The sequence below is a fragment of the Suncus etruscus genome, chromosome 3 (genome assembly GCF_024139225.1).
Source record: "Suncus etruscus isolate mSunEtr1 chromosome 3, mSunEtr1.pri.cur, whole genome shotgun sequence".
Classification (NCBI taxonomy): Eukaryota; Metazoa; Chordata; class Mammalia; order Eulipotyphla; family Soricidae; genus Suncus; species Suncus etruscus.
In genome coordinates this window covers 131080341-131108256 of record NC_064850.1, presented here as the reverse complement: position 1 = coordinate 131108256, position 27916 = coordinate 131080341, and the positions used below count along the sequence as shown (strand labels likewise).

The window sequence follows — 27916 nt, the reverse complement described above, 5'->3', positions numbered from 1 at the left end:
CATATGCTGAATGGCTGCTGTATTTAGAATTCTATGTCAGGGACTTGAAGAAGATGAACACTTTCCTATTACAGGCAGCAGAAGTAAAAGTTAAAACATAGCAGTAATCCATGGAAGAATATAATTTCCAAAAGAAGATCCCACTGGTGGTCATTTTATGAAGATAGATAATAAAGTATTTACAGTGTTTACGCCTACTCATTTTTCAAGATAGCTGAAATAAGGACGCAATGTACCTATTTTCTAGAACGTTCTTTTCCTAATTCCTTAATCCATATTAGCATTTTCAGCCTAAATTAGCAAAAGGGTTTTATGGGCTTCATTTCTTAGTATGATACTTTAGAAAAGGTCATGCATAAATTCTGAGGCACCTTTACACAGTAAAAGACTTGAGAGGTAGTGCTGTGGGTAGGGTGCTTGGCTTGCACCACTAGGAATTCCATCCCTACATGGTCCTCTAAGGACTGCCAGGAATATTTTGAGAGTGGAGAGCCAAGAATAACTTTTATCACCAAAAAAGAAAAGAGAAAAGAAAAGAATAAGAAAAGAAAATAGACTGCTGAGAGTTTGGTCATATTTCCCCCTTATGTAAAAAGTAAGACTGGATCCATTTCTTAGTCTAAACTTGCTCTGTTTCATCATCCTTTCTGTGTGTGCAGCTTCAGATGATAACTGTAGCACATCTGCTAAAGCTAAAAGGTTATATTTGATTTTACAAATATATCTAATTTCAGTGTTTAACCTTTTCTAGAGTAGAGTGTCACCCAGAGTGATTCATAGCTTTGTGAGACTACGGGGGTGGGGGACTCAGTAGAAGTCTTGTGATGAAACATAGTACAAATTGTGCTATCTGCTTTTGCACTCATTGGTAAGTACAAACAAGGAATTGATATCTGGGGGTGTAGCATAGAGATAGCTCATTTTTGAGAATACAGTAATGGATGTGGCTTTGTCCAGGTCAGCTAAAGACCACAGCATCCACTTTATCCTTCCTTGGAATAAATGCAGTTGTGCCCCCTCATAATTCAGCATTCTTCACCCCCTGTTCATCTCTATAATGGCACCTATCTTGCATACTAGTCCTTGAACTGCAGTTCTGACCAAGGAGGTAGAACAGTGATTTTTGACCTTGTTATATCTGTGGACAAGTAGCAATTGGTACCTTGTCCTAATCACTTAAGATTTTTGTTGTTTTTGCCTATTATAAAAGAAGAAACCTAGGCATTTGCTAATCTATGGTCGCTCCCCAAGGGGTGGTAGTTTATTATTTTTCATTTGTAATTTTTATACATATAATTGAACTAGTTTATCATTTTTTTTGAGTTGGCAGTGGTTGAAGTGTGCTGGGAGGAACCAGCAGTTGAAAGCTGAAGAAATTACATACAAGCAAAGAAACTCCACACACAACCTTGTCATATGCAAATTAATTTTTTTTTATTTTTAGGTATTATTCCTTGCTCTGTGCTTGGAAATTACTCCTGGCAGGCCTGGCAGACCATCTATGATGCCAGGGATCGAAGCCGGGTCATTCCTGGGTCAGCCATGTGCAAGAAAAATGCAGTATCTGCTGTTTTATTATCCAGCCCCTACATATTAATTTTAGGAGAAAAACCATGATGGAAAACTGGCAGACTAAGAGTCTAAAGAAATATATCTGCTGGGGTCCAGAGAGATAGCACAGCAGTATGGCGTTTGCCTTGCATGCAGCCGACCTGGGAGGGACCTAGTTCAATTCCCGGCATCCCATATGGTCCCCCATCCTGCCAGAAGAAATTTCTGAGTGTAGAGTCAGGAGTAACCGCTGAGCGCTGCTCGGTGTGGCCCAAAAACCAATCAATCAATAAAAATCATAAAGAAATATGCCTGCCAATTACAGAGTATAGATTTACCAAACTGAAAAAAATAGGACAGTGAAAATAATTAAGAAAGTTTGATAATAATAACTAATTTTTCTTTTTTTAGATACAGTAGAGGTGTTTAGATTTTACATTTTTAAAAATAAATTATTTTGCTTTAGAGGTAAAATTATTTGCTGAAATACAACCAAATCACACGTGGGAAGATACATTGATTAGAGCTATAGAACAGTGTTGCAGTTTTTAGAAGGTATTTGTGGGAGCTTGGTAATGCAAGTTTCATACTTTAATTCTATCCTGAATTTGGAAATTCCTAATCTGAAATGTTTTGAAATTAACATTTTTACTTTACTTCTTTAAATGGGCAAATAAACCTAAAATCTATTATTGTAATACAAACGTCATAGAGTAATAATGGTGAGAGACTTCTATTGATAACCAGTGTTTTGCGAATAATATTGGAAAATTCCTAACATATTTTGGGCTTATGGGAAGTTTTATTAATGCTGTTTATTTAAGAAAAGTTTATTTCATCTTCTGTGTCTGAGTGGTAGGGGTTGAAGTACCCTCCTGAATCTACCAAAGAGGGTCTTTGAATCTTCACTTTTCCATTATTTTTTGTTGTGGTAATTTGGATTTATAATTTATGCAATGTTCCTCTCAAGAAATAACTTTGATATGGTGCCCAGCTTCTGTTATGATGAGATCCTCTTGGCTAAGCCAGCTTTAGAATCCTGATTCTTAGTGTGTTTGCTTGGGACAGAGTGTAGATGGCATCTTTCCCTAGAATGATCTAACACATTTTCTCGAATCATTTAATATGTTGGTGTGTGCTGTTACTGAAGCTATAGATTTTTCTAAAATACCTAAATGCAAATTTTAAGTTTGTATTTACTTATGATAAAAACAAGATCATTTGGAATTTAATACATTGGAGTTTATTAACCATTTAAAATAAAACACTAGTTGACTTCCTTTTTCTAGGAACAGATTTTTATTTGGAATCATTTTAGGCTTATAGAAAAATTAATTGAAAAGGACAAAGTTCTCATTTAATCCCTGACACTCCACTCACCCTTTGTGATTTTGTAAAATTTATAAGTATGCCTATTTTTTTTTTGTTTTTTTTGGGCCACATTCGTTTGATGCTCAGGAGTTACTCCTGACTAAGTGCTCAGAAATTGCCCCTGGCTTGGGGGGACCATATGGGACGCCGGGAGATCAAACTGCAGTCCTTCCTTGGCTAGAACTTGCAAGGCAGACACCTTACCTCTAGTGCCACCTTGCCGGCCCCGATTTTTCTTATTGATTTGTTTCTGATTTTCAATACTACAGTCAGCATTTCAGGGGTTTAACTTCATACCTCCATAAGTCTGTACTACACACTAAAGTCTAGTTTGTTCTTCACTACAAAGACCCCTTAACTCATTCTTTTCACCCAGTTTATGCTTTTTTTTTTTTTTTTGTAACAATCACAGTAGTTTTTACCGGGTCTATAAGTTTTTTGTTGTGTTTTTTTTTTTAAATTTTTTTTGTGTGTGGTTTTTGGGTCTCACCCGGCAGTGCTCAGGGGTTACTCCTGGCTCCATGCTCAGAAATTGCTCCTGGCAAGCACGGGGGGACCATATGGGATGCCTGGATTAGACCGGATGACCTTTTACCTCCATGCTATCTCTCCGGCCCCCTATAAGTTTATTTTTATGTTAATTTTCCCACTTTACGTTAGTTATTCATATTCTAAATGAGTGAAACAATGTTCATTGTCTGGTTTTACTTATTTTACTTAGCAAAATCATCTTAATCTACAGATTCTAATGAAAGTATTGTGTCGTGTATGAAGTAAGGACATTTTTATTAGGGGCCAGATCAATAGCACAGCAATGGGGCGTTTGCCTTGCACGCAGCCAACCCAAGACGGACAGTGGTTCGAATCCCAGCATCCCATTTGATCCCCTGATCCTGCAAAGAGCGATTTCTTTCTTTTGGGGGAGGGGAATTGAGCCACATCCGGTGACATCCTGGTTGTGTGCTTAGAAATCGCTCCTGGCTTGGAATACCTTATGGGACGCTCCGGTCTTTTCTGGGCTAGCCGCATGCAAGGCAAACTCCCTACCCTGCGTAACTGCCCTGGCCCCCAGGAGCGATTTCTGAGCGCAGAGACAGGAGTAACCCCTGAGCGCTGCAAGGTATGACTCAAAAACAAACAAACAAACAAACAAACAAACAAACAAAAGCTCTTTTAAGAGAGAATGCAGACCTCCTGAAAGAGGAGAGAGAACATGATGCTAATGAAGTGAATTACATAGTTCGGGTTGGATGCAGTCAATCCAGACTACATCGCCTTCATCCAGTCTTTTGTGAAGAGATATTGAGTCCATTTCACATTTTAACTTTTATGAACAATGCTGCTTAGAACATAGAAATGCCAATGATTTTTTTAAACTTTATTTATCTATTGATTGATTGATTGAGTGATTGATTGATTGATTGGTTTAAATTAAGGTTGCATCCTTGGATATATATTTAGGAGTGGCATCATATGAAATTTTTATTTTAATATTCAGGAATTCATTTTCTACATAGGTGTTACCACTTTCCGTTACTGGTGTGTTATTATATATCTTAGTTTTATTCATGGTACTAGAGTTCCTTTATCCTCCATCTACTTGTCAGCACTTATTTCTAATCTTGATGTAGGCCATTCTTAGGGACATGCTATAAAGTCTCATTGTGGTTTTAATCTTCTTGTCCTTTTAATAAATGATATTCAGCATTTTTTCATGTGTTTCTGGATCATCTTTTTTATTTCTCTTCTTTCCTTCCTCTCCTTTTATGTTTCTTTGTTTGAAACAATATTTTATATTATTTGTTTTTGCTATTGTATTATGTTTCCCATAGGTATGATAGTATTAAATTCCATTAATTTTAGTTTTTCTTTAAAAGCCCTTATCACTTTATAACTCCATCATGTTTGATAGTTTCTCAGGATAAAATATTCTTGCCTGGTAGATTTATCTTTCAATAATATGAATGTGCCATACTATCTATTCTACATACTCTGGGGTTTATGGTGAAAAATCCAACAATATGTTGCTTTTTTCTTTACCCTGTCAGCCATTATCATTAACTTTGGATAAGATAACAATAATGTGTCTTGGTATAAGGTATTAAGTTTTGAGAAGGTGGAAAAGTAAGACCCACTTAGTAGAGTGAGTGGTCTTTGCTCGAGATAACCGATGTTACCTGTTAGACAAAAGGATAAAAAAGCATCCTTGTCACTTGTTGAACAAGGTTCCCTGAGACATATTTAGAAACAATTCTTTTGCTAAGAGGCTGGCTGTGGCTGCTGGCTATATGAGAACTTGTACTGAAAAGTTTATATGTTTGTCTGTTTTGTCCTTACACATATAGAAAGTACTTCATTAGATACTGTGTATTTGTATGGTATAGATAGATAGATAGGTAGGTAGGTAGATAGATAGATAGATAGATAGATAGATAGATAGATAGAGATATATGTTTGTAAAAAAAAGTCTTGTGTAGTCTGTGTAAAACAGATAGTAAACAAGTAATGGGATCTGAAGAAAGAACAGGGTATATGTATGCTAATGGTGAAGTTGTACGTACTTGTTTTGCTATTTGCTTCTGATATAAGCCATAGAGCTAACATTTGTGGACATTTGTACATTACAATTAAAGACAAATATGATGAATTTGTTACATTAAACTACACTTTGTGTAGAACTAACATACCACAGCTAACAAATTCCCTTTTCCAAGACTCTGCCCCCACAGTATCTGAATTTTATATTTATTAATTATAGCCTAAATAAATTTAATGAACATTTTGTGTGTGATAGGATTTTTTTCCTAAAAAATTAAAGAAATTTGACCATTGTAATACAAAATTGATGTTTGTGATAGAAATAGAAATAGAAAAACTAAAAAAGAAAAAGAAAATAGAAAAACTAAGAATAGAAAATAGAAATAAAAATAGAAAACTAAGAAAAGTAATAACTTAGAACATGATTCAGAACTAGAATTTCTAAGCAAAAGTTAGACAGTAAATTTTAGGGAGAGATTTGCCTAAAACAAAGAATAAAGTAAATTGTTTTCTGGCTGAGAATCCCATCATCTTAAATGGGAACAACAAGCTGTTTAAGGACTATGAAATGAAGTGGTCTGGTATTTGCTCTCATGTGCTTCTATTGACTGCCCTTAGCCAGTCTGCCTGTATTGTTGGCCCAAGAATGATGTTAAAAATATTCAAGTTGGGGCCCGGAGAGATAGCACAGCGGTGTTTGCCTTGCAAGCAGCCGATCCAGGACCAAAGGTGATTGGTTCGAATCCCTGTGTCCCATATGGTCCCCCGTGCCTGCCAGAAGCTATTTCTAAGCAGATAGCCAGGAGTAACCCCTGAGCAACGCCGGGTGTGCCCCCCCCCAAAATATCCAAGTTACCCTTGGCAAACACAAACACACACACACCAAACAAAAAACAAACAAAATGAACTTTCCACCCATATCCTAGGGAGTTTATTTTGAACACAAATTTTGTTTGTCCTTTACATTTTCACTATAGGCAATTTTTATTTTATGAGATGTGTGAAGCCTCTTAACACCATATCTTTTGTCATTTCTATTTAAAAATCATCTATAGGTTGCCTTAGTCATATTAGTAATTTTTGGTTTGTATGTGTAGATGAAAGCTTTTATGAGTTTAATTCCATTAATTGGGCATTTTCTTAAAAGAGAAATTTTAGAATGATCATTCTTGATCATAACTTACTGGACAGTTATAGCAAATAGTATTTTAAATTTTTCCAACTTTTCTTTACATGTGGAAATTGAGAACATTTTGTGCATGTGTTGACTCATTTTTCTTTTGTTTTTCCATAGAAACGCTCCAGAGGCCAAGTACTCTTTGATAAAGTATGTGAACATCTGAACTTGCTAGAAAAAGACTACTTTGGGCTTACATATCGAGATGCTGAAAACCAGAAGGTATATAATTAAAGTAACTACATAGATAAATATTAGCTAATCATTATTATAAGAAAATAACTAAAAATGAATAGTTGGGTTATTCTCATTACTGAAGCCCCAAATACACTTACCACATTGATTTCCTAAATGCTGTTCATTGTCTCATTCCTGACAACTTACTTTAATCTTGAGTATTCCAGAAGCATAATTAGCATTTCTAGTTTTCTTGCTTGAATTATTTCTAGAACTAAGAAAGAATTGTTATGTTTCTTTTTTAGAAAAAAAAGTTGTGTTTTAGTGGGTTTGAGACAATGAATTGATATTTATATCATTTTCACTGAACACTTTTATTATCTGTATTTACCTTATTATACTTTAAAAGTTCTACAAAAAAAAAAAGTGGGTTGTTGGCTAACCCAGTGCTTGTCTATTGCACTCAGTAGAAATTTAATGTTTGATGTAAGACCTCTATATGTTCTTTTACTTGAGTGATCAATCTGCCTGTTAATGGGTTTCTCTATCCATTGCTGTTCCCTTTAACTACCTGAAAAAATAAAGAATAGTAAGATATATCAATGGTGTAGGTGACAGAAGCTGTAACAGAAATTTTGAACATAGATGTTACTTGTTTTGATATTATTGTGACAAATTATACTTAATGCCTCTGAATTCATTTCACAGTGACTAATTGCATATCATAGTATAAAGCATAAAATAAAATAAATTCTGATTAGGATTATCTTAAGTTTCAAGCAACTGTCTATTTGTTAGGGAAGTTTCATAACCAAGTAACTAAAATTTTGTAGCACAGCATTCACTCCATGAAACAATGTCTAGGATATCAGTGTGTCAAGTTAGGTGTATTTTTCATTCTATAACTTGAATCTACTTTTTTTTTTCTTCTCTGCTTTGTGTTCACTTGAATCTCTGAAGGGAAGGAGTAGAACATAAATTGTCCATACATATATTTCCTTTTTAGACCAGTGTTTGGGTCCTGGCAAGACTTGACTAAATATAGAGTATCAGCTGTGGGGGAAGAACTATATGTAAGGGCCTTCCAACAACAACTCACTCTCAAATATATTGAATGCATATCCCTAACTGATCAACACAAAGTGATTTTTGTTCTTTGCTTGTTTAAATTCAAATGTTATTTGCTTTTCAGAATTGGTTGGATCCTGCGAAAGAAATTAAAAAACAGGTTCGAAGTAAGTTCTTTGGATTATTTTATTGGGAACATGAAGGTTTTCAGAGAGTGGGGTCGTCTTAATGAATAATACATACTTATATGACTAGTTGTAAATACAAAGTTTTTTGAGAGACAGATTAAGATAACAAATTTCATCTTTGTGAGGTTGGTCTAGGTTCAGATATGCATTCTTAACCATCATAATTCAAATAAAATGACTGTTTACATATTACCCCTTCCTCTGCCTATACACAAATGTGAAATCTAATTTAATTTAATCAAAGCTTCCAATTGATGTTAAATCATTTAAAAAATTTCAAACTTAAATATATTAGTTATAGTGTTATAACTTCTGTGAAAGTATGAAAATTGAGGCTGGAGTGATAACGCAGTGGTATGGCATTTGCCTTGCATGCATCTGACCCAGGACAGGTCTGGGTTCAATCCCCAGGTCCCATATGGTCCCCCAAGCCAGGAGCATTTTCTGAGTGCCAGGAATAACCCCTGAGTGTCACCAGGTGTCTCTCAAAAGCAAAAACAAAGACAAAGAAAATATGAAAATCATGCTCACAGTTCAGGACAGAAATAAGTTAGTTTGAAGTTACTGACACATCCTTTTTTCTTGGTCCCTAAAACCAAGTTATTGAATTAATATTGGAGTTAGAGATATAGGAGAATGGGTTAGGAGGGTGCGTGCCTTTCAGTTGGCCAAGACTTTTGATGTGTGTGTAAGAGAGAGAGAGAGATAAATCAACTGCATGTACAACTCAAGAAAATTAATTACACATAGCTAATAAGTATTTCACTAGGAGCTAAACCTAACTTAATTTAATTCTAATTTAAATGAAACATCAATTTTGACCTATTTGGATTAGCAAAGTTTTTGTTTGTTTTTTTTTTTTGGTTTTTGGGCCACACCCGGTGACGCTCAGGGGTTACTCCTGGCTATGCGCTCAGAAGTCGCTCCTGGCTTGGGGGACCATATGGGACACCGGGGGATCGAACCACGGTCCGTCCAAGGCTAGCGCAGGCAAGGCAGGCACCTTACCTCTAGCGCCACCACCCGGCCCCAAAATCATTTTTTTTTATCTTTTTTTTTTTTTTTTTTTTTTTTGGTTTTTGGGCCACACCCAGCAGTGCTCAGGGGTTACTCCTGGCTGTCTGCTCAGAAATAGCTCCTGGCAGGCACCGGGGGACCATATGCGACACCGGGATTGAGATTCGAACCAACCACCTTAGGTCCTGGATCGGCTGCTTGCAAGGCAAAAGCCACTGTGCTATCTCTCTGGGCGGATTAGCAAAGTTTTAAAGGTTTTTTTTTTAAAGTTAAGCACCTTGGTTACAAAATTGTTCATGGTTGAGTTTTAGTCATAGAAGTACCCCCCCTTATTATGCACATTTCCTACCACCAATGTCCCCAGTTTCCCTCCTAAAGGGATTTTGTAATTAATTACTTTATTTAAACAAGTAGTTACAAGGTTATTTATGATGCAGTTGTTGTTGTTGTTGTTGTTGTTGTTTTCACAATTGCAAAGTTGTTTGTGATTGAGTTTCAGTCATATAGTGTACAACACCCTTCACCAATGCACATTTCCCACTGCAAATGTCCCCAATTTCTCTCCCAACTTCTCCCCTGCCTGCGCCATCTCTCTCTCTCTCTCTCTCTCTCTCTCTCTCTCTCTCTCTCTCTCTCTCTCTCTCTCTCTCTCTCTCTCTCTCTCTCTCTCTCTCTCTCTCTCTTGTTCTTTCTCGCTTGCTCGCTCTTGCTCTCTCTCGCTCTTTCTCTGTTTTGGGGGCCTCACTTGGCAGTGTTCAGGACTTATTCCTGATTCTGCACTCATGGATCACTCCTGAAGGTGCTCAGGGAGCCATATTGGATGCTCAAGAGCAAATCTGGGTTGGCTGTGTGCAACACAAGTGCTTTACCTTCTATACCATCCAATTCTGAAAAAAAAAATCTGTATTTATTTTTAAATAAATGTATATATATATAGATGCATGGACAAATTTTGGAAGAGTAGGGAAGCTTTACACTTCAAGAAGTAACATACAGAAAGTTAAGAAAGCAATTTTAAAATTTTCAACTCCTTTATATAGTCTTTGCTTTTACTATAAAGTAAACAATATATAACTTTATTATATTTGTGGTACTGGATATCAAACCCCACTGCCTAACAATTGCTGAGCTCCTATATATCTCTGGTCCCAATTGCTGTAATTTAAAATAATTAGTTAAAAATCAATCCTTTTTGTATTGATTTTGCTCCATTTTGGACCTTTTTTGGAGTGGGGGGAGAGAATGGTGCCCAAGGGCCAAGTTTAGTGCATTGGTGGAGAAAAAATATGGTCAGAACTAAATACCCAAGCCAAAGTCAACAACAGTAGGATCAAGAGACCCAAATTATAACAATCTAAACTTAAAATCAGCCTGTTACATTTACAGGCTGTGGGGGCTAAGAATTGACTTATCAGATGCATGCTGGAAACTCTGGTGGAGGGAGGTCAACACTGGTGGTGAGAATGGCACTAATTCACTGTCATATATGCTTGAAATACAATAATAAAGGACTTGTAATTCACAATTGTCTCAATAAAAATTTTTTTTGTTTGAATCTTTTTTATTTGGAGGCCAGGCCTGGCAGTGCTCAGAGCTTACTTCTGGCTCTATGCGCAGTCACTTTTGACAGTGCTTGGGAGACTATGTGGTGTGCTGGAAATTGAACTCTGGTGAGCCACATGTAAGACAAGTACTTTACCTGCTGTACTATCTCTCCAGCTTCCAATTAGTTAAAATTTTAAAGTAATCAATCAAAACTAGTTTATTGTTAAGAATATCAGTTCCATTGAAGTTTCGAGTTTACTACTAAAGAAGAAACACTTCTAGTACCTTCGAATGTCCTGAAATTTTTAAATATTCCAAGTGCTAGTAAAACATAGTTGATAATGAACAATATGAAATAATTTTCTAGATAATATCTCAAAGTAAGGTTTTTAAAGTCACTATAATTCTGGATAATAGAACATTCTGATTTATAGAATTAAAACTTTTACTACGTTTATGAGAGAAACTTGATATATTCACTAACCTGAAATTTGATAATGAAATAAACTTGATATAAATAACTACAGTTGCAGTTGTGGTAAGTAGGTAGCATTCTTTTTTTTTCGAGAGTTTTAATTAAAAACTTTACATGGGGGCCAGAGTGATAGTATCACAGGAAGGTTGCTTGCCTTGCATGCAGCCAACTCGGGTTCAATTTCCAGATATCCCATGTGCCCCCCACAACCTCAGCATCACCAGGAATGATTGATTCCTGAGACAGAGCCATGAGTAACCCCTTAGCATTGCAGTGTAGGCAAAAAAAAATCCTTTTAACATGAAAAATATTTTCAATCCTTCTAATCAAAGCAATTCTACTGAATATTTGTCACAACCTGTTATAGGTGTATTGTTCTCCTTATACACCTATTTGGTGAAATATTGTTCTGTAATTTGGTGACTGAATATTACAAACCACTTTTAAGATGTGTAAAGTGTTTAAGGATGTCATAATATTGCTACAACATAGGCAACATAAACAGTTCATTTTCTTCTCTGTTGATAATAGTTAGTCCCCCAATTTCTTTTTTATCCACTCATATTTTCATTTCTCAGAAAAGAAATCTGTAATCAAAATATGAGATTTAAAGGTATTTTCATCTTGTAAATTAGGCATGTGTGACTGAAAGGGAGGAAAACAAAAGTGAAAATCTGGCAGATAAAAGAAGTGAAAGGAAATTTGGAAGTTTTAACAAATGGGATTTGATGTTTTAATCTAAATTCCTTGCTTTTATGCTCTAAAATTAGCCTTTTCAAAAAATTATTTTATTATGCAAAGAAATCCTTTCATATCCATTTTACTTCTCATTTATTCATCATCTCTATCTAAATGTAAAATTTAAGGTATTGTGTGTTCATCCATTTTATATTTCAAGTCACTATATGCCTTTATATAAAGACCTTCAAGAGAATTGTGATCAAACAAAGATTTTAAATTATACATTAATAAGAAAAATCTGAAGCAGAAGTTCCAATAAAGAAAATTGAACTCTAGTTATCTTTTATGCCTGCCATATATTTTTCCCACTCAGATTACACCCTCTCGCTCACACCAACTCAAACACATTATGAACTATCATCAATGGCAGAAAGTAGCTTGCAAAAGTATCTTAAAGCAGATTTCATGCTCAGGAGAGAAATCATCTTGGTTTCTAACATTCAGAGAAATTTCTCAAGTCAGGAACTATAGAAATGATCCCCGAAAGTATAGTCTTATGCCTGCCATATCTTAAAATTAAAAAAAAACTATATTCACATGGTATATTTATAACTCAAATTTTGTGATATACAGTAGTTTTATGCTATGAATGCAGTATGCTTAGTAAATAAGATTCCACAGGCAGAAAAACTAAAGTTAAATTTTTTCATAGAAATTATTTTAATTTTTACAGTATTTCATTTAGCACAAATTTATAATTTGTGATATAATTCTGTATCAACACTGGAATAACATTTTAATGCATTCAAAAGATATGTCACATTTTTGCTTGTCACAAGAGCAACCATCTGATCATACTGTACTTACAAGTCTATTTGCTCCATGGCCATAGTCTCACAGTTGATTTATTTCTAACCAATTTTTGTGACGGATTCCTTTTTAGTTTCAGTCTACTCTAATTTAATACATTTCAAGTTTTATACCGTATTTAACGGGGTGTTTATTTCTCGATTTATAGATGGTTTTCTTAAATTTTCCTTCTTTCAGAATAATACTGGATAAAACCTGTACTTGGATTATAACTTTGGAATTAATTTTAGGAAAATAGATTCTTTGCAATGAGAAGTTTTCAAATGCAGGTCTCAAACCACCTGTTAGAATCACAAAAGTGGTCTTCCGGGTTCTATATGGTCCCCTGAGCATCTCTTGGAGTGATCAGTCCCTGAGTGCAGACTTAGAAGTAAACCCTGAGCACTGCCAACTATGGGGCGGGGCCTGGGCATGGGGGCAGGAACCACAAAATGAGCCTTATTTAAACCATGTGTTCCTAGACCATATTATAAATCCTTATAATAAAGCTCTGTGGGTAATGCCTAAAAATAGTCATTTGATTGAGCTACTGAATTTAATATTTTACTTTATTTTAGCAGGGAATAGGTATTTAACAATTAATGCTTGAAATGACTATATTATGAATAACAGTAAATCATGGTGTTATAATAAAAATTAAAAAAGTTTGTAAAAGGCAAATTAACAACCTGATTGAGCAGATCTGCATCTTGAGGCCCATTTTTGTATTATGCACAATTTGTACAAAAATTTTCCCTTTCATTCCATATAAATAATTCTTTTTATATAAGTAATTTAGGTTGTAAAGTGAACAAACATATACATGAACAACCAAAAACTTTCCAGGGCTTAACAAAGTTTACTGCTTATACAAATAAGTACACCCAGTGTTGCTCAGGGATTACTCCTGGTATGAGCTCAGAAATCGCTCCTGGCTTGGGGGACCATATGGGATGCCAGGGGATTGAACTGTGGTCCGACCTAGGCTAGCTCTCGCAAGGCCAACGCCTTAATGTTTGCAACACTGCTCTAGCCCCAGTTTTAAAATTTTTCTTGAAACCTTTGTGATTTAAAAAATTATTCATAGTTGATATTTAGACATGCAATGATTTGGCACCATTCCCCCAACCAGTGTCAATCTCCCTCCACCAGCAGGCCCAGAGTCGATCTCATGCCACCACTCCCTGCACCATCCTCCCGTCATAACATCATTTAAGTTTGATTGTTAAGTTTTAACAAGTTTTGTTGTTGACTCTGACTTCAATATTTAGTTCTGTCCTTTCTTTTCTTTTTTTTTTTTTACTCCCACCACCGTTCTGTCTTTTCTTAACACCAGCATTGTACCTGAGGCTTCTTGGCCCCTGCCTCCTGTCATTTCAGTAGTGTCTTTCTCCTCCTCCATTCAATTTCTTCCCTTCTCTTCACTAAATTCTGGGGCCTATAATGTTCTCGACAACCTCCACTTAATCACGCTGAATCACACATAAGCCATTGCATTACTTCATGGAGTTACTCTAAATACTACATATAAGTGATGTCACCCTGAATTTATCTTTCTTTTGGCTTACTTAAATTAACATAATATTTGCCAATTCTGTCCATGTTTTGTGAATTGCCTGATTGAATCATTCCTTACAGCTATGAAGTATTCCATTGTACATATGTACCACATCTTCATGATCGAATCGTCTGTTGTTGGACATCTAGGTTGATTACAGCTCTTAACTATTATACTAAATGCTACAATGAATAGAGGTCTGCATACATCCTTTTGGATGAATATTTTTCTGTCTTGGGGATAGATACCAAAAATGGGATTGCTGGCTCATATGTAGTTTGATTCTGAATTTACTGAGAACCTTCCATACTGTTTTCCATAGAGGTTAGACCAGACAGCTTTCCCACCAGCAGTGGAGGAGAATTCCATTCTCACCATTTCCCTGACAAAACAAATTGTTCCTAATTTTTTTTTGATATGGGCCACTGGTCTAAGATGACATCTCATTTTGTCTTGATTTGGATTTTCCTAACAAGTGATCCAGGGCATTTTTTCACATGAAAACAATGTCTGTTGTCCATCTGTTGTCTTCCTCAAGAAGTGTCTGTTTATTTTTTCTCTTGATTTTTAATGAGATTTTTAGATTTTATGGAGTTAACCTTTGTGAGCACTTTGTATATCCTATATACCAACCCTTTATCTGATGTGTTAAGTGAAAATATTTTTCCCACTCAGTTGTCTTTTAGTTTTAACCCATGCTTCTTTTGCCATATAAAATCTTTGTAGTTGTGGGCCGGAGAGATAGCATGGAGGTAAGGCGTTTGCCTTTCATGCAGAAGGTCATCAGTTCAAATCCCGGAGTCCCATATGGTCCCCTGCCAGGAGCAATTTCTGAGCATGGAGCCAGGAATAACCCCTGAGCACTGCCGGGTGTGACCCAAAAACCACAAAAAAAAAAATCTTTGTAGTTGGATAGAATCCTATTTATTCATATATTATTTTATAGCCCTTGCCTTTGGCATTGTGTTCTTGAAAACTCCTTTGAGATCTAGGTTCTGCCTATGTTTTCCTCAATATACTTTATGGTTTCAGTTTTGATCTCAAGGTCTTTGATTCTTTGAATTGATTTTTATGTAAGGTGTGAAATATAAATACAGCTTTAATTTCTTATACATGCTTATTCAATTGTCCGAACTCCATTTGTTGAAGATGCAGTCTTTATTCTATTTCATGTTATCAGCTATTTTATTGATCTGCTATTACTTTGCAGCACTTTCAGGAAATCAGCTTCAAGCATTGCTATATTCATATGCATATTTCACTGCACTCATGCCCAAATTTTTAGTATCATTTATACTATGAAACTGACCTGCACTACCCATATCCTTTTATCTTCCATCCCTTTCTTCTTTAGTAACCTCCATCTTTTTCCCAGATATAGTTATATTTGTGCTTGTTTGCTTTATATCATACATGCATGAAATCATCTGTTACTTCTCTTTATGTATTCACCTGAAGAATAGTTTTATTATTTTAAAAAAACAATGTTCTAGGGGCTGGAGTGGTAGCACAGTGGTAGGGTGTTTGCCTTGCATGTGGCTGGCCCAGGACAGACCTCGGTTCGATCCCTGACATCCCATATGATCATTTCTGAGCACACAGCCAGGAGTAACTCCTGATCGTCACTGAATGTGGCCCAGAAACAAAAAACAATGTTCCAAGAAGTATTTTATTGCTGGTTCTTTCTTCTGAATCATTGGAAATGTCTCATGGAGAAAATGGAGTTTCCAGAAGTCATTTATAATGGAGAGAGAGGTATTTAGAAGTATCTTGAGTATTTGGAGCATAAAAGCTGAACTTTATGAGGCCATAGACTCATAGAGTAGGAGCAAAACCAGAAGGGCAGGGCCAGAGCCATAGTATACAGCAGATAGTGTGTTTGTCTTGCATTCCCTTATCTAACCTGGTCCTCTGAGCACCACCAGGAATGATTTTTGAGTGCTGAGCCAGGAGTAACCCCGAGTATTGCCAGATATGGCCACCAGACAAACAAATCAAAAGGGCCTCCTTCCATAGTTAAGGGTACTGGGAGGAATTCTGTGCTCGGAAATATCTCCTGGAAGTATTCAGGAGACCATATTCAGAGTTTATACTGGCATCAGCCACATGAAAGTCAATCAGTTTACCTTCTGTACTCCAGCCTATTTTAAGAATGGTACTGGTGGGGCTGGAAGGATAACACTGCAGGTAGGGTGTTTGCCTTGCATGTGGTCGACCTGGGACTGACCTGAGTTCGATCCCCAGTATCCCATATAGTGCCCTAGCCTGCCAGGAACAATTTCTTTTTTTTTTAATTTTTTATTTTTAATTATGAGAACAAAGATGCAAAGAAAGAGGACAAGGTAAAGTTACAGTGGAAGAACAATCACCCATAAATAGAATTCTCAGAAATCCACTTATTGATATCTGAACTTTGAACTTTCAGCCAAAGAACATTAAGAAAAATAAAACAGAACTCATGTACAATTACTTTATCCCACAAGTCCCCAGATTGTAATACATAATATTTCTTAGCAGCACACAAAACAATCTAAAGCCATAAAACTTATGTAACTCCTTAAACATAGAAGGCAAAGTACTTTTTTACATTTCCATGCACATGCGTATTAGTTTAAGTTAACCTTAAAAGTTTAAGGGTTTTTTTTTCTTAAGGATTAGAGTCAAAGGAGCACAGTAAAAACGGTGTTAGAGTGGCAATTATTGTTTGCATAGGCCCACCAAAATATGAGGGACATGGAAAGGAAAAACCTTGGTTTAAATATAAGGAAACCCTACCCCTGAAGTTTCCTGGCATAAGACCAACTCTAGGCTCCAGGCAAACTAATTTGTCATTTTCTGTAGTGCCATTACACTTTTATTTTTCACACAGTCACTGTTGTTGGTATCATATTTCTGTATTAAAGATCCTGGAATCTGCATATCCTACATTGCAGTCAGGATGGTGCGGAGTGTCCTCTCATTTCACCTCACAATTAAAGAGCAATGCAGAGAGCCCTGTCCTGAAAGCAAGTCATTGTTGTCAAGTCTTCTTAGTGTTAAGGGAAGTCTCTTTTGAGCAGGTCGATGTCAGAGCAGTGGAAGGGTCTTCCCTGGTAGAGGATTGCTTCCAGGTGTTGTTATAAAAAAAACCTTGGATGTTTTGTAGATAACTTCCCTGGTTCAGGGGTGAATGGAGGATGCCCATTCTTCTGAGGCCTGTGTCTGGTCATTATATCGATGTTCAAGGTGTAAGGTCCCATTGCACTACAAGATTTGTGTGTTCCAATCTCTATTAGATAGATAGATAGATAGATAGATAGATAGATAGATAGATAGATAGATAGATAGATAGATAGATAGAACTTATTTGTAAGTATAGTATTTTCCCATTTTAATGTGCCTATGCAAACTAGGAACAATGCCACATGGCGTTATCAGTGCATATTGGGGCCGAAAGAACAAGTCCAACAATCCTCATGACATAGTTCAATCATAAGCATTAAACTGAGGGACTCTTTCACCAAAATTCCTTATTGAACAGCTCCCAAAGAGAAGAAAAGATAAAAAAAAAGTGGGCAGAATCGTCACTGTAAAAGAACACTTAGTAAGAGTTATAGCTGTCAAAAAATACACATAAAATATTCAAAAGACATATGTGTCCATTTTATGTCTTTTAAAATAGTTGGGGGTAGTTAAATCCAATGCACGATTTGGTCTATGATTAGGACTATGTAGTACTGAAATTAAAAGGGTAAATGTGGAGTACGGATGGTTGGGGTGAGAGAGTTGAAGAGTAATAATGAGCTTTGTAGGGGTGTGCGAAAGGGCAGAATCTGTTGGGGCAGGAGATTGGTCTTGGTGCATAACAAATTAAGAACTGAGGGTAAAGAGAGTTAATTAAGGGGAAGATAATGAATCTGGATTGGGAGATGAGGGAGTAAAAGGGGCTCTGATGTGGAGGAGGGGAAATATATCAGAGGGATATATACATTGTACACATGAATTGTTTATGGATTAGGCTTGGCAGTCAGAGAGGACCACTGTATAGGAAGTCATGTCTACATATACACTGATTTTAGAGACCTATTTGAATATTATCCTTCAAATCTAGGGAATTCAATTTTTTTTCTAGAAATAGTCGAGAGTTAATATTTTGGGTGTTGTTAAAAAGTACATATCGCATGCTTTTGAAAATGAATACTAGGAAGAAAAGAACTCCTGAATGGGGTCCAGCATGCATAGGACAGGAATTTGTTTCCCCAACCCTCCCCCAGGGCCCGATTTACCAGGCCTGGCCCTAAAGACCAGTCTGGCATGGAGGGATCTCAGTCCCCTGGACTACATGGTCAGCCCAGGGGTCCTATGGCTAGCTGTCCTGCCCAGAGCCCCCAACATACCAGTCGAAGAAACCCAGAAGTCCTGGCATGTTGAGTCTTCTGAGCCCAGCCCCTGACTTTGTCGTTTGTGTATGCATAGGGGAGGGATTTCTCTCCCCCACTCTCCCCCAGGGCCTGCTTTACCAGGCCCAGCCCTAAAGACCAGTCTGGCATGCGGGGGATCTCAGTCCTCTGGACTAAGTGGTCAGCCCAGGGGTCCTATCTGCCAGGAGCAATTTCTGAGTGCAGAGCTGAGAGTAACCCCTGAGCACCTCCTGGCATGGCCTCCCCACTAAAGAAAGAATGGTACTGATCAGAATCTGAAAGATCACCTGTGAGCTAGAGTTCATGCTTTACTTGGAGGCCCAGATTTGATTCCTAACACCACATGGTCCTCAAAGCACTGGAAATGGTACCACATGCAGAGTCTAGGAGAAGCACTTGATAACCTCAGCTGTGATTCAAATAAAAAATAAAAAAAGAACGGTAGATTTGAGGGTTCAGTATAGGCCCATCACACAATAAACTTAATTATCTTAGTAAAAAGTGAATCACCTGAATTGTTTTGTTTCTTGGTACTTTTAAGAGTTATCTTTGTATATCTAGTAGAATAAAATATATGTAATTCATCATGTCTAAAATAACATCGTATATACCTGCATTTTAAAATACATTGTTCAAAACATGCAAACTATCCTCTCTTTAGTCATAACTCTTTTGCTGGAGTGTCTTGCAAAAATGTGTGCATGTCTATATTATGCACATGTATATTATGGAACACTGAAAATGAGATGCAATAAAGTGAGATATGCCTTTAATGCAGGAGGAACAGTCAGGCCAGGGTTAACAAGGAGGTATGGAATTTGGAAACTCATTATAAATATTGAAATGTTTTTATTCAGAAATTTCTCCAAGTAAGAAAAGTTTCAGTAGCCCTTAAAGCAACTCAATTCTTAAATGTTTGTGACCACAAGCATAAAACAAAAATATTCTGAGCACTCCCTTGGCAATTATTTTAATAGAAATGAATATACTGTAATAGCAAAGTAAAAAGGACAAGGGAAATGAGATTATGTCTGAATGTTGGCATGTGAACAATCCAATATATCTTGTATTTCATATCAATACATCCAGCCAATTCCAGACTTGCCTCCTTAAGTATTTTCCCGTAAGATTCACATTCTTCATATCTCAGTGTTTTATTATTACCCTTGAGAGAAAAAAAAAAGTGTGGTCAATTTTCTTACTGGTGCAGGTGGAAAAATAGTACAAGAGTTAAGGTGCTTGTCTTGCATGCAGGGACTGTACCCCTGGAGTGAATTCCCCTCCTACCCAGCACAAAGCCTGTATGAGTAGCCCTCAAGCACAGCTATGTGTGTCCCCAAACACTCCACATACACCAAAAGAAAGTGGCTGATAGTAAAGGTTTTGATTGGGTAGAAGATTAGAAATTAAATGGAATTTTAGACTTGTTGTTCCGGGGAAACTTCCTTCTTCCCAATTTATGATCAAAAGTTACCTGGGTATCAGTACTTGGAGTGAAGGCATTTCTTACTATCAATTAGAATTAAGAAACAAGGATTTTAAAGGCTTTGTTCTCATTTTCCCCCTCTTCTCTGCAGGTGGTGCTTGGCACTTTTCCTTTAATGTGAAATTTTATCCACCAGACCCATCTCAACTATCTGAAGATATTACCAGGTATTTGAAAGTTAGATATAAAAATGGCAGACATTTGGGGCATATTGTGCTTCTCTTATATTTCCTAAGGAAGAGCATGCTTATATCTGGTGACTTTATAGTCATCTACCCTGAAATGGCAAACAATGTAGCTGAAGGAGAGCAAACATTTGATGAGATTTGCCAAAATCATAACTGTTCACGGTTATGGATCTTTGCTGCTAAGCTACTACTGACCTTGGTGAGACACATGCAGAAATTGAGTTACTCTCTCACTCACCACAGTCAATTTGGATTGGATTCAGCTTTAAATGATAAAGCAATTCATAGGCTTCTAATTGAAAATTTGGAGTAAAATGTCTTTGAATCTTTATGCCTTTCATATAATCAATCTGATACTTCATGGCTGTTTAAAAAAATCATTCACGGGCCAGGAGAGATAGCACAGTGGCGTTTGCCTTGCAAGCAGCCGATCCAGGACCAAAGTGGTTGGTTCGAATCCCGGTGTCCCATATGGTCCCCCGTGCCTGCCAGGAGCTATTTCTGAGCAGACAGCCAGGAGTAACCCCTGAGCACCACCGGGTGTGGCCCAAAAACCAAAAAAATAAAAATCATTCACACCTAAACATCGGTACACATAAACACATAAACATCTGAGAGCTCATTTTCTATTATGCCCTATGTTGGAAGTGTATAAATTTATTTTATGGAATGATAAATTCACTTTGTAATTTATAATAAATGACAAATTCATATTTCAGAAAAAAGAGAGGCATGAACAAAGGGTCTGACATTAAATTCAGACATGGTGACTGAGTTTTGAATATGAGAAGAAAATCTTTGGGAAATGATCATGGATTTGCTATATATTTTCTCTAGGTTTCTCTGTTTTTGATTTTGTATTTCAGGCTATTGCTCTGTTTGGTAAAGTTATAGCCAGACAAGGTGATTTTTGTGCAGCCTGTGCTATTTTCTGTGTTAGCGTCATGTCCTCAGGGAGTATTCTTTTAAAACAGAAATCAGGGTCTGAGAAATAGTATAGAGGTTTAGATGCTTGCCTTGCACATGGGCTGATTCATTTACTGACACTTCATTTAGTTCCCTGAGTATAGCTCGAAGTGACCCTTTTGCACAGAGCCAAGAGTAATCCCTCCTTCTGAATGTGCCCCAAGTACCCTAAGAAACAAAATATTCAAGCAAAAAGGGAAATAAATCAAAAAGTTTCAGTCTCTTGCTATAAATAAAAATAATTTCTGGGTCAACAAGCATGTAAAGTACTTGACTTGTACATGATTGACTGAGTTCTATACCCAAAACCCTTTATGGTCTCCAGAGGATTACTAGGTATGATCCCTGAGTGCAGAACCAGAAGTGAACCAGTCCTGAACACATCCCTCTACATTTATTAAATCAAAGAAAATTTATAATTTCTTAAAGTACTTGTTAGTAAATTTATGCATTATTTAATTGGTTCTAATATGAGGTTACATACAGATCTGTATTTGAAGTTTGGTGCATAATTCCATTCTGTTTGTATAATATTTGTAAGGGTCTTTGAAACAGGCAGAAAATTTTATTTATGGATCACATGGAGTTTACTAATTTTTTTTGGTTTTTGGTTTTTTGGGCCACATCTGGTGATGCTCAGGGGTTACACCTGGCTATGCACTCAGAAATTGCTCCTGGCTCGGGGGACCATATGGAACTCCGGGGATTGAACTGAGGTCCGTCCTGGGTCAGCCACGTGCAAAGCAGATGCTGTGCTATCATTCCAACCCTGTGACATGGAGTTTACTTTTATCAACAGCTTAATATACATATAAAGAGGATCTTAAACTTTATTATGTCCTAATTTTCATCAGATTGAGCACTTATTTCTTATATGAAGTTGCAATTGTGTTTTATCATTATTCCCATATGCCAGAACAATAAAGATACTTGTAAAACTCACCAATGTTAAGGTTTACATCTTGGTATCTTCTCTGGTTAGTATAATAGCTATAGACCTCAATTTAAAAATTAATATTTTTTATTTTATTTTATTTGTTTTGTTTTTGGGTCACACCTGGCAGTGCTCAGGGGTTACTCCTGGCTTTATGCTCAGAAATTGCTCCTGGCAAGCTCGGGGGACCGTATGGGATGCCAGGATTCAAACAACAGACCTTCTGCATGCAAGGCAGACACCCTACCTCCATGCTATCTCTTCGGCCCCTAAAAATTAATATTTAATATAGAAAGAAAAATTCTCTATTAAAGAAGGACTGTCATTGGGAATGCAGAAAATTAAGAGCAAGTTTTGATTGTCTAGCCATTGTGTCTTGCCTTAGACATATGTCAAGACCTTCAAATCAAATGAGACTTCCTTTAAGGCTAGCTGGGACCAAATAATTACATTTGAGAGCATTCTCAAAAGTATTCTACTTTTCCCAACAAAATATGTCAAGAAGGTTATTGGATTATTCTTTTGACTTTAAATATTATGTAAGTGACCTTTAGATTTTCCTACTCTCCACTTTGCCAATTAAACCTGTTTATGTCTTAGTGTTGTATTATGTAGCCAAATGTTTTTCCCTTAGAAATAATCTCAAAGATAAATGCTAGAAAAATATATGTCTTCAAGATGCTATTTGACAGGGAGAAACTGTTCACAGCTCAGATTATGCTAGACAGTTTCTATACATATCCTAATGCAGGTTTCTGCTTTGTCCTTTTGACTCACGGAAGGTACTACCTCTGCTTACAACTGCGAGATGACATCGTGTCAGGAAGGCTACCCTGCTCCTTTGTCACACTTGCCCTGCTGGGCTCCTACACTGTTCAGTCAGAACTTGGAGACTATGATCCAGACGAATGTGGGAATGATTACATTAGTGAGTTTCGCTTTGCACCAAATCACACAAAAGAATTGGAAGATAAAGTGATCGAGCTGCATAAGAGCCACAGGTTGGTGGTGAAAACTCTGGAGAGCTTCTCCTTTAAGTGATGTCTTCCTGGATAAGTTTTTCTTATACAGCACTCTACCCCAGTTGCTTTCAGTGCATTAAAGCTGCAACTTTGGCAGAGTAAGGTTCAGTCTGGGATTTTCTCTGGATCCAAGAACTAGTACAGAATGTGAGATGCTTGTCTTGTGCATAGGAGACCCAAATTCAATCCTTGACATTCAGGTGGTCCATCTTGTCCCACCAGGTGTGATCCCTTAGCACTGCTAAGTATGCTCCAAAAAATAAGTTTGGGGTTCTTTCTCAGAACACCTATTTGTAATGTTTTCTCTTTGTGGGGGCACACAGAACTTATGCTTGGTTTTGGGCTCAGGGATCACTCCTGGTGATGCTGAGAAGACCACAGCCATTGCTGGGAATTGAGCCCAGCTTGGTCAGTTGCAAGGTTAGCATCCTGCCCATTGTATACTAACTTTCTGGATCCTATTATGTTTTCATCATCTTGTATTTATAGTTGTTCTTTCCCCTCTATCAGAGCACAAATCTACTGGTATGTCTTGGGTGGATGGATTGTCGGGAGAGTTTCTTCTAGCCAAGGAGATTTGCAATGCTGACAGGTATAGAAAAACTTCCTGTAATTTGGTTGTATTTTTGTTTTATTTTGTTTTGTTTATTATCAGAGGAATGACACCAGCAGAAGCAGAAATGCATTTTTTGGAAAATGCCAAAAAGCTATCCATGTATGGAGTAGATTTACATCATGCCAAGGTATGCATATTTTACACCCAAACTTTTTATTTGCTTTTATTTAATTCAATATTAGTTGCTATTACCAACTGGTTATTTTCCTTCAATTAATGTAAAAACAATTTTTGCAGATGCAAATCTGTTGTCCTTCTATGTTCTGTCTATAGTTGAAGAAAGTTTACCTCTCTGATACTTTACTAAGACATTTGTTCTACCTACAAATCTCAGTCTCACATTATTCATGACCTCAACCTGCAGAACACTCTTGGCAGGCAAAAACCTCTGACTGCCTTAATTTGCAAATGTATCTGAACATATATAGCTCCAAGCTCACCCACCTTCCCTGTCTTTTGAACCTCCTGTTGATGCTAATACTTGCTCTCTGTTCCCATCAAACTTTACCTTTTCACTATGTCTCCTTCACCCATTTGTGCCAATGTCAAGTGTCACATCCATTATGTGGGTGACTGTTCTAATTAATCGAGCACTTAATTCATTAAATTCTTTTCAAATATAAAGTTCATGTACTCTTTTAGTTATTGATTTCACTTTTTGGCTTTGTTTTTACATACTATTGTTCATTTAATTTTGTTTAACTTTAGGCGCTGTGTTTATATACTGTCAATGATGGGATTTCATTTCATAACAGAATCCCTCAGCACATCTTCACCCAGCAATCCCACTTCCCTTCATCATTCTCCAGTATCTTCCCCTCAGCCTAATTCCTCCCTTCCCCTTTGATAATCTTCCTACCTACTACTAATACTTGGTTTCTGTTGTCTTTAGGTATTTGTTATAACACTACCATGTCTCTTTCTAATCCACATGTGAGAGAGATCATTCTGTGTCTAACATTTTTTTCCAGTTTAGAGACCATACCTGGTTGTTCTTGGAAACTATTCCTGACTCAGTGCTTCAGGGTCACTCCTAAAGGTGTTCAGGAGACTTTGTGTTGCAGAGGATCAAGCCTTAGGTTTCCTGCATGCAAAACCTGTATTCAGCCTGTTAAGCTATCTCTTTGGCCCTAAAATTAGATATTCTGATAAACTGCAGTATTTTTGAATGAGATTGTTATTTTGAAATTAAATTAAAATTAACCATCCAGACCAAGGATTCCCTTAATGATTTGATGTAAAATTAAGCTGTATAGATGTTTTTTTTTTCCTTTTCCATTTTATTTTATAAAAAAAATGATTTGAAATGGAACTGTAGAACTAAGTTTTGGTTGTCTTAGAATCTTTACTTTTCAACAATGAGAGAATCGAGCACCTATATTATTAGTTTGCTTTGGACAGCTGTGAAGAGCAGTGCTGTGGAACTGAGCAGTAACCGATGAACTGAGTAGTAACCAATTTCACTTGTACTCACAAGAACATGAAGTTATTAAGTGGTTTCCAGGCAGGCATGTATCATGCACAGTCAAGTTTGAGGCCAAGAAAAAAGGATAGTTTGGGCTGACTTTAATCAAATATCAACAACCTTCAGAACACATGTCAGGGAAATCTGTCTTCTGGGGGCTCTATTAATATTGCTAGTAGAGATGATTCTTTATTGGCATTTAGAAAATAGAAATCGACAGTGAATTGGGACATGAATTGGTGACCATCAAACAGATGTAGGTCTGCTTGATTATGTCCTGCATGCCTTGCCATATATTATGCAAGTAAAACACTTCTATGGCCTGAATGTCTGGGTGCCAGCAGACCTGCTAAGATTTGTCTGTGACTTCTCCCAAGGATGTACTATTGAATGCCCAACCATGTGACATTTGTGTGCAATTACTGTGGCAAGTGTAGTTCTATTCACTTGCCAGTTCATAATTATATTTCTCACTTATTTTGTACTCAGATAATAAAAGTGTTTTATAATTTCTTAGGCACATAAGGCAAGATAAGGATTTTAACAGAAATTATGATTATATTTTCTTTAGCATCTTCCCTAGGGAGCTAAAAGATAAGGAAACGAGGTCTAGAGCCATACATAGCACAGTGGGTAAGACATTCGACCTGCATGTATCAACCAGGTTTTGATCCTCAGCACACCATATGGTCCCCCAGTCCCACCTAGAGTGAATCCTTAGCACAAAGATAGGATTAAGTCCTCAGAACAACTAGATGTGACCCAGAAACCTAAATAAGGGAATAAAATGTTGATTTGAGTATTCTAAAGCTATTTTGAGTTAAATTTACATACTGTGATTCATTCACAGACCAGGAAAATAATGAATGGAAGATTAGGGCATACATTTAGAAAGTGTTACTTAAAATATATCATTGTTCTAATCCAAAGATTCCCAAACTTTGAGGAAAGAAAATCACTTTGAGAAAATAAAAAAGAGAGAAAAAAAACACTTTTTTTTTCTAGAGAAAAAAAAATTATTAGGCATCACTCCTCCTCTCCCAACTTACCTTATATTAAGAATAGCAAGTGGTCATCAGCCAGTGGCACCACAGGCTACTACCACTCCACCCTGGGTCATACCCCCATGCAGGGGCCACTTTAAGAAATACTATTCTAATTGGAAAAGCTAAAATCACCTAATATTGCTATAAGGACTGAATAAAATAGTTAAGTAAAATTTTAATTTATTTTTAAATTTATCTCAATATTTTATAAAAGAAAGAGAATTAAGAAATGGGCATAGGCAGCCTATAGAATTTCATCTGAATAGTGAGTATAGTAGATTGTTCAGCTATGGACTGCATTTCTTACAGTCACAATCCATCACTTCATGAAGAAAGTTTAGTGAATTAAATCAGTGCTAATTTCAATGACAAAAGAAGCGCATATCTTTTGGTCGAGATAACTTGAGATTTAGGACTTATTCTAAAATTCTCATTTGTGATCTTGGGCTCCACAGAACTGTATGAAGAGTAAAACCCCACATTAGATTGAAGGTCCCTTGACTTGGAAAACCTAAAAGCTAAAAAACATAAAAGTTCCCTCCCAGGAAGAATGTCTCTGCACCTTTACTAATTCGTTATTTAATATAAATAAAAAGGGAGAGTGGTGGATCAAATCCAGTGGTATTACTCCTGGCTTCTTCCTTAGGAGTGTCCCCAGTAGTGCTCAGAGGAACATATGCAATGCCATGGGGTAAACCAGGGTTGACTGTATGCAAGGCAATTGCCTTAACTCATGTACAATCACCCTTGTCCCTTTCAAGTCATAATGTGAAAGGATGTGTTCAGAGAAATAGTATAGTAGACAAGTCCATGCTTGCTTGCATGCAGCCAACCTGGTTTCCATTTCCAGCCCCACTTTTGATCTCCAAGCACTACCAGGAGTAATTCCTGGACACAAAGCCAGTATTCTGTTTTTAAAATTTTGTTCCTGACATTTTTTCTTCAACCATTTCTTTCAGCAAATACATAATGAACTGACACATGCTAATTAGATGCAAAGCTGACCAATCAGTTATGAGAATAGACTAGAGGTGCAGCTCTCAGCTAGGCCAGAAGTGTGAAAAGAAGGAAAGAAGTGGGAATGTATTGCAACTCCATTTCCCTAGGGTGTGCTAATGATAATAGAATGATAGAGGTGTGAGTCAGAAATAAGTAGAAAAAGGGAAGTGGTCAGTAGAACCCCTGATTTTCCCCATAAAGGGATTTTATTTTCTTATGTTTAATGAGTGAGTTACATATAATAATAATGAAGAGACTGAAGTTTAGAACAGTAGATAAGATGTTTGCCTCCGACCAGTATCCTATGTGGTCCCCGAGCACTGCCAGGAGTGATCCTTGAGTGCAGAACAAAGAGTAAGCCCTGTTTTGGGTGTGGCTCAAACAAGACAAACAAAAAATAAAACAAAAATTATAGTGAAAAAATTTAAATTCATGTCTGTACGTCAAAGTCCTGTTTGTATTTATACTCTGTACTTGTTGAAAAGAAAATAAAAGAGTAGTTATTCAGCAGACTTCCCCATGCCTGTCTTTCAAATGAGAGGGTCGCCTCTGAACTGCCATGGGAACAGTGTAACTACTTCGAAAAGATCAATAATGGT

The 27916-nt window shown here is 36.7% G+C and overlaps 1 protein-coding gene and 1 pseudogene across 27 annotated transcripts in view; one reads left to right on the top strand and one right to left on the bottom strand.

Moving 5' to 3' along the window:
• Nucleotides 1-27916, top strand: part of EPB41L3 (erythrocyte membrane protein band 4.1 like 3) — a 232394-nt gene that overhangs the window by 164805 nt on the left and 39673 nt on the right. For all 27 annotated transcript variants that reach the window (XM_049769956.1, XM_049769977.1, XM_049769973.1 and 24 more), the window contains exons 4-8: nt 6755-6859; nt 8007-8049; nt 20173-20248; nt 22952-23170; nt 23847-23934. In XM_049769956.1, the coding sequence (XP_049625913.1) occupies nt 6755-6859; nt 8007-8049; nt 20173-20248; nt 22952-23170; nt 23847-23934 (531 nt within the window). The remainder of the gene's footprint in view (nt 1-6754; nt 6860-8006; nt 8050-20172; nt 20249-22951; nt 23171-23846; nt 23935-27916) is intronic.
• Nucleotides 12153-12344, bottom strand: LOC126005478 (uncharacterized; annotated as a pseudogene).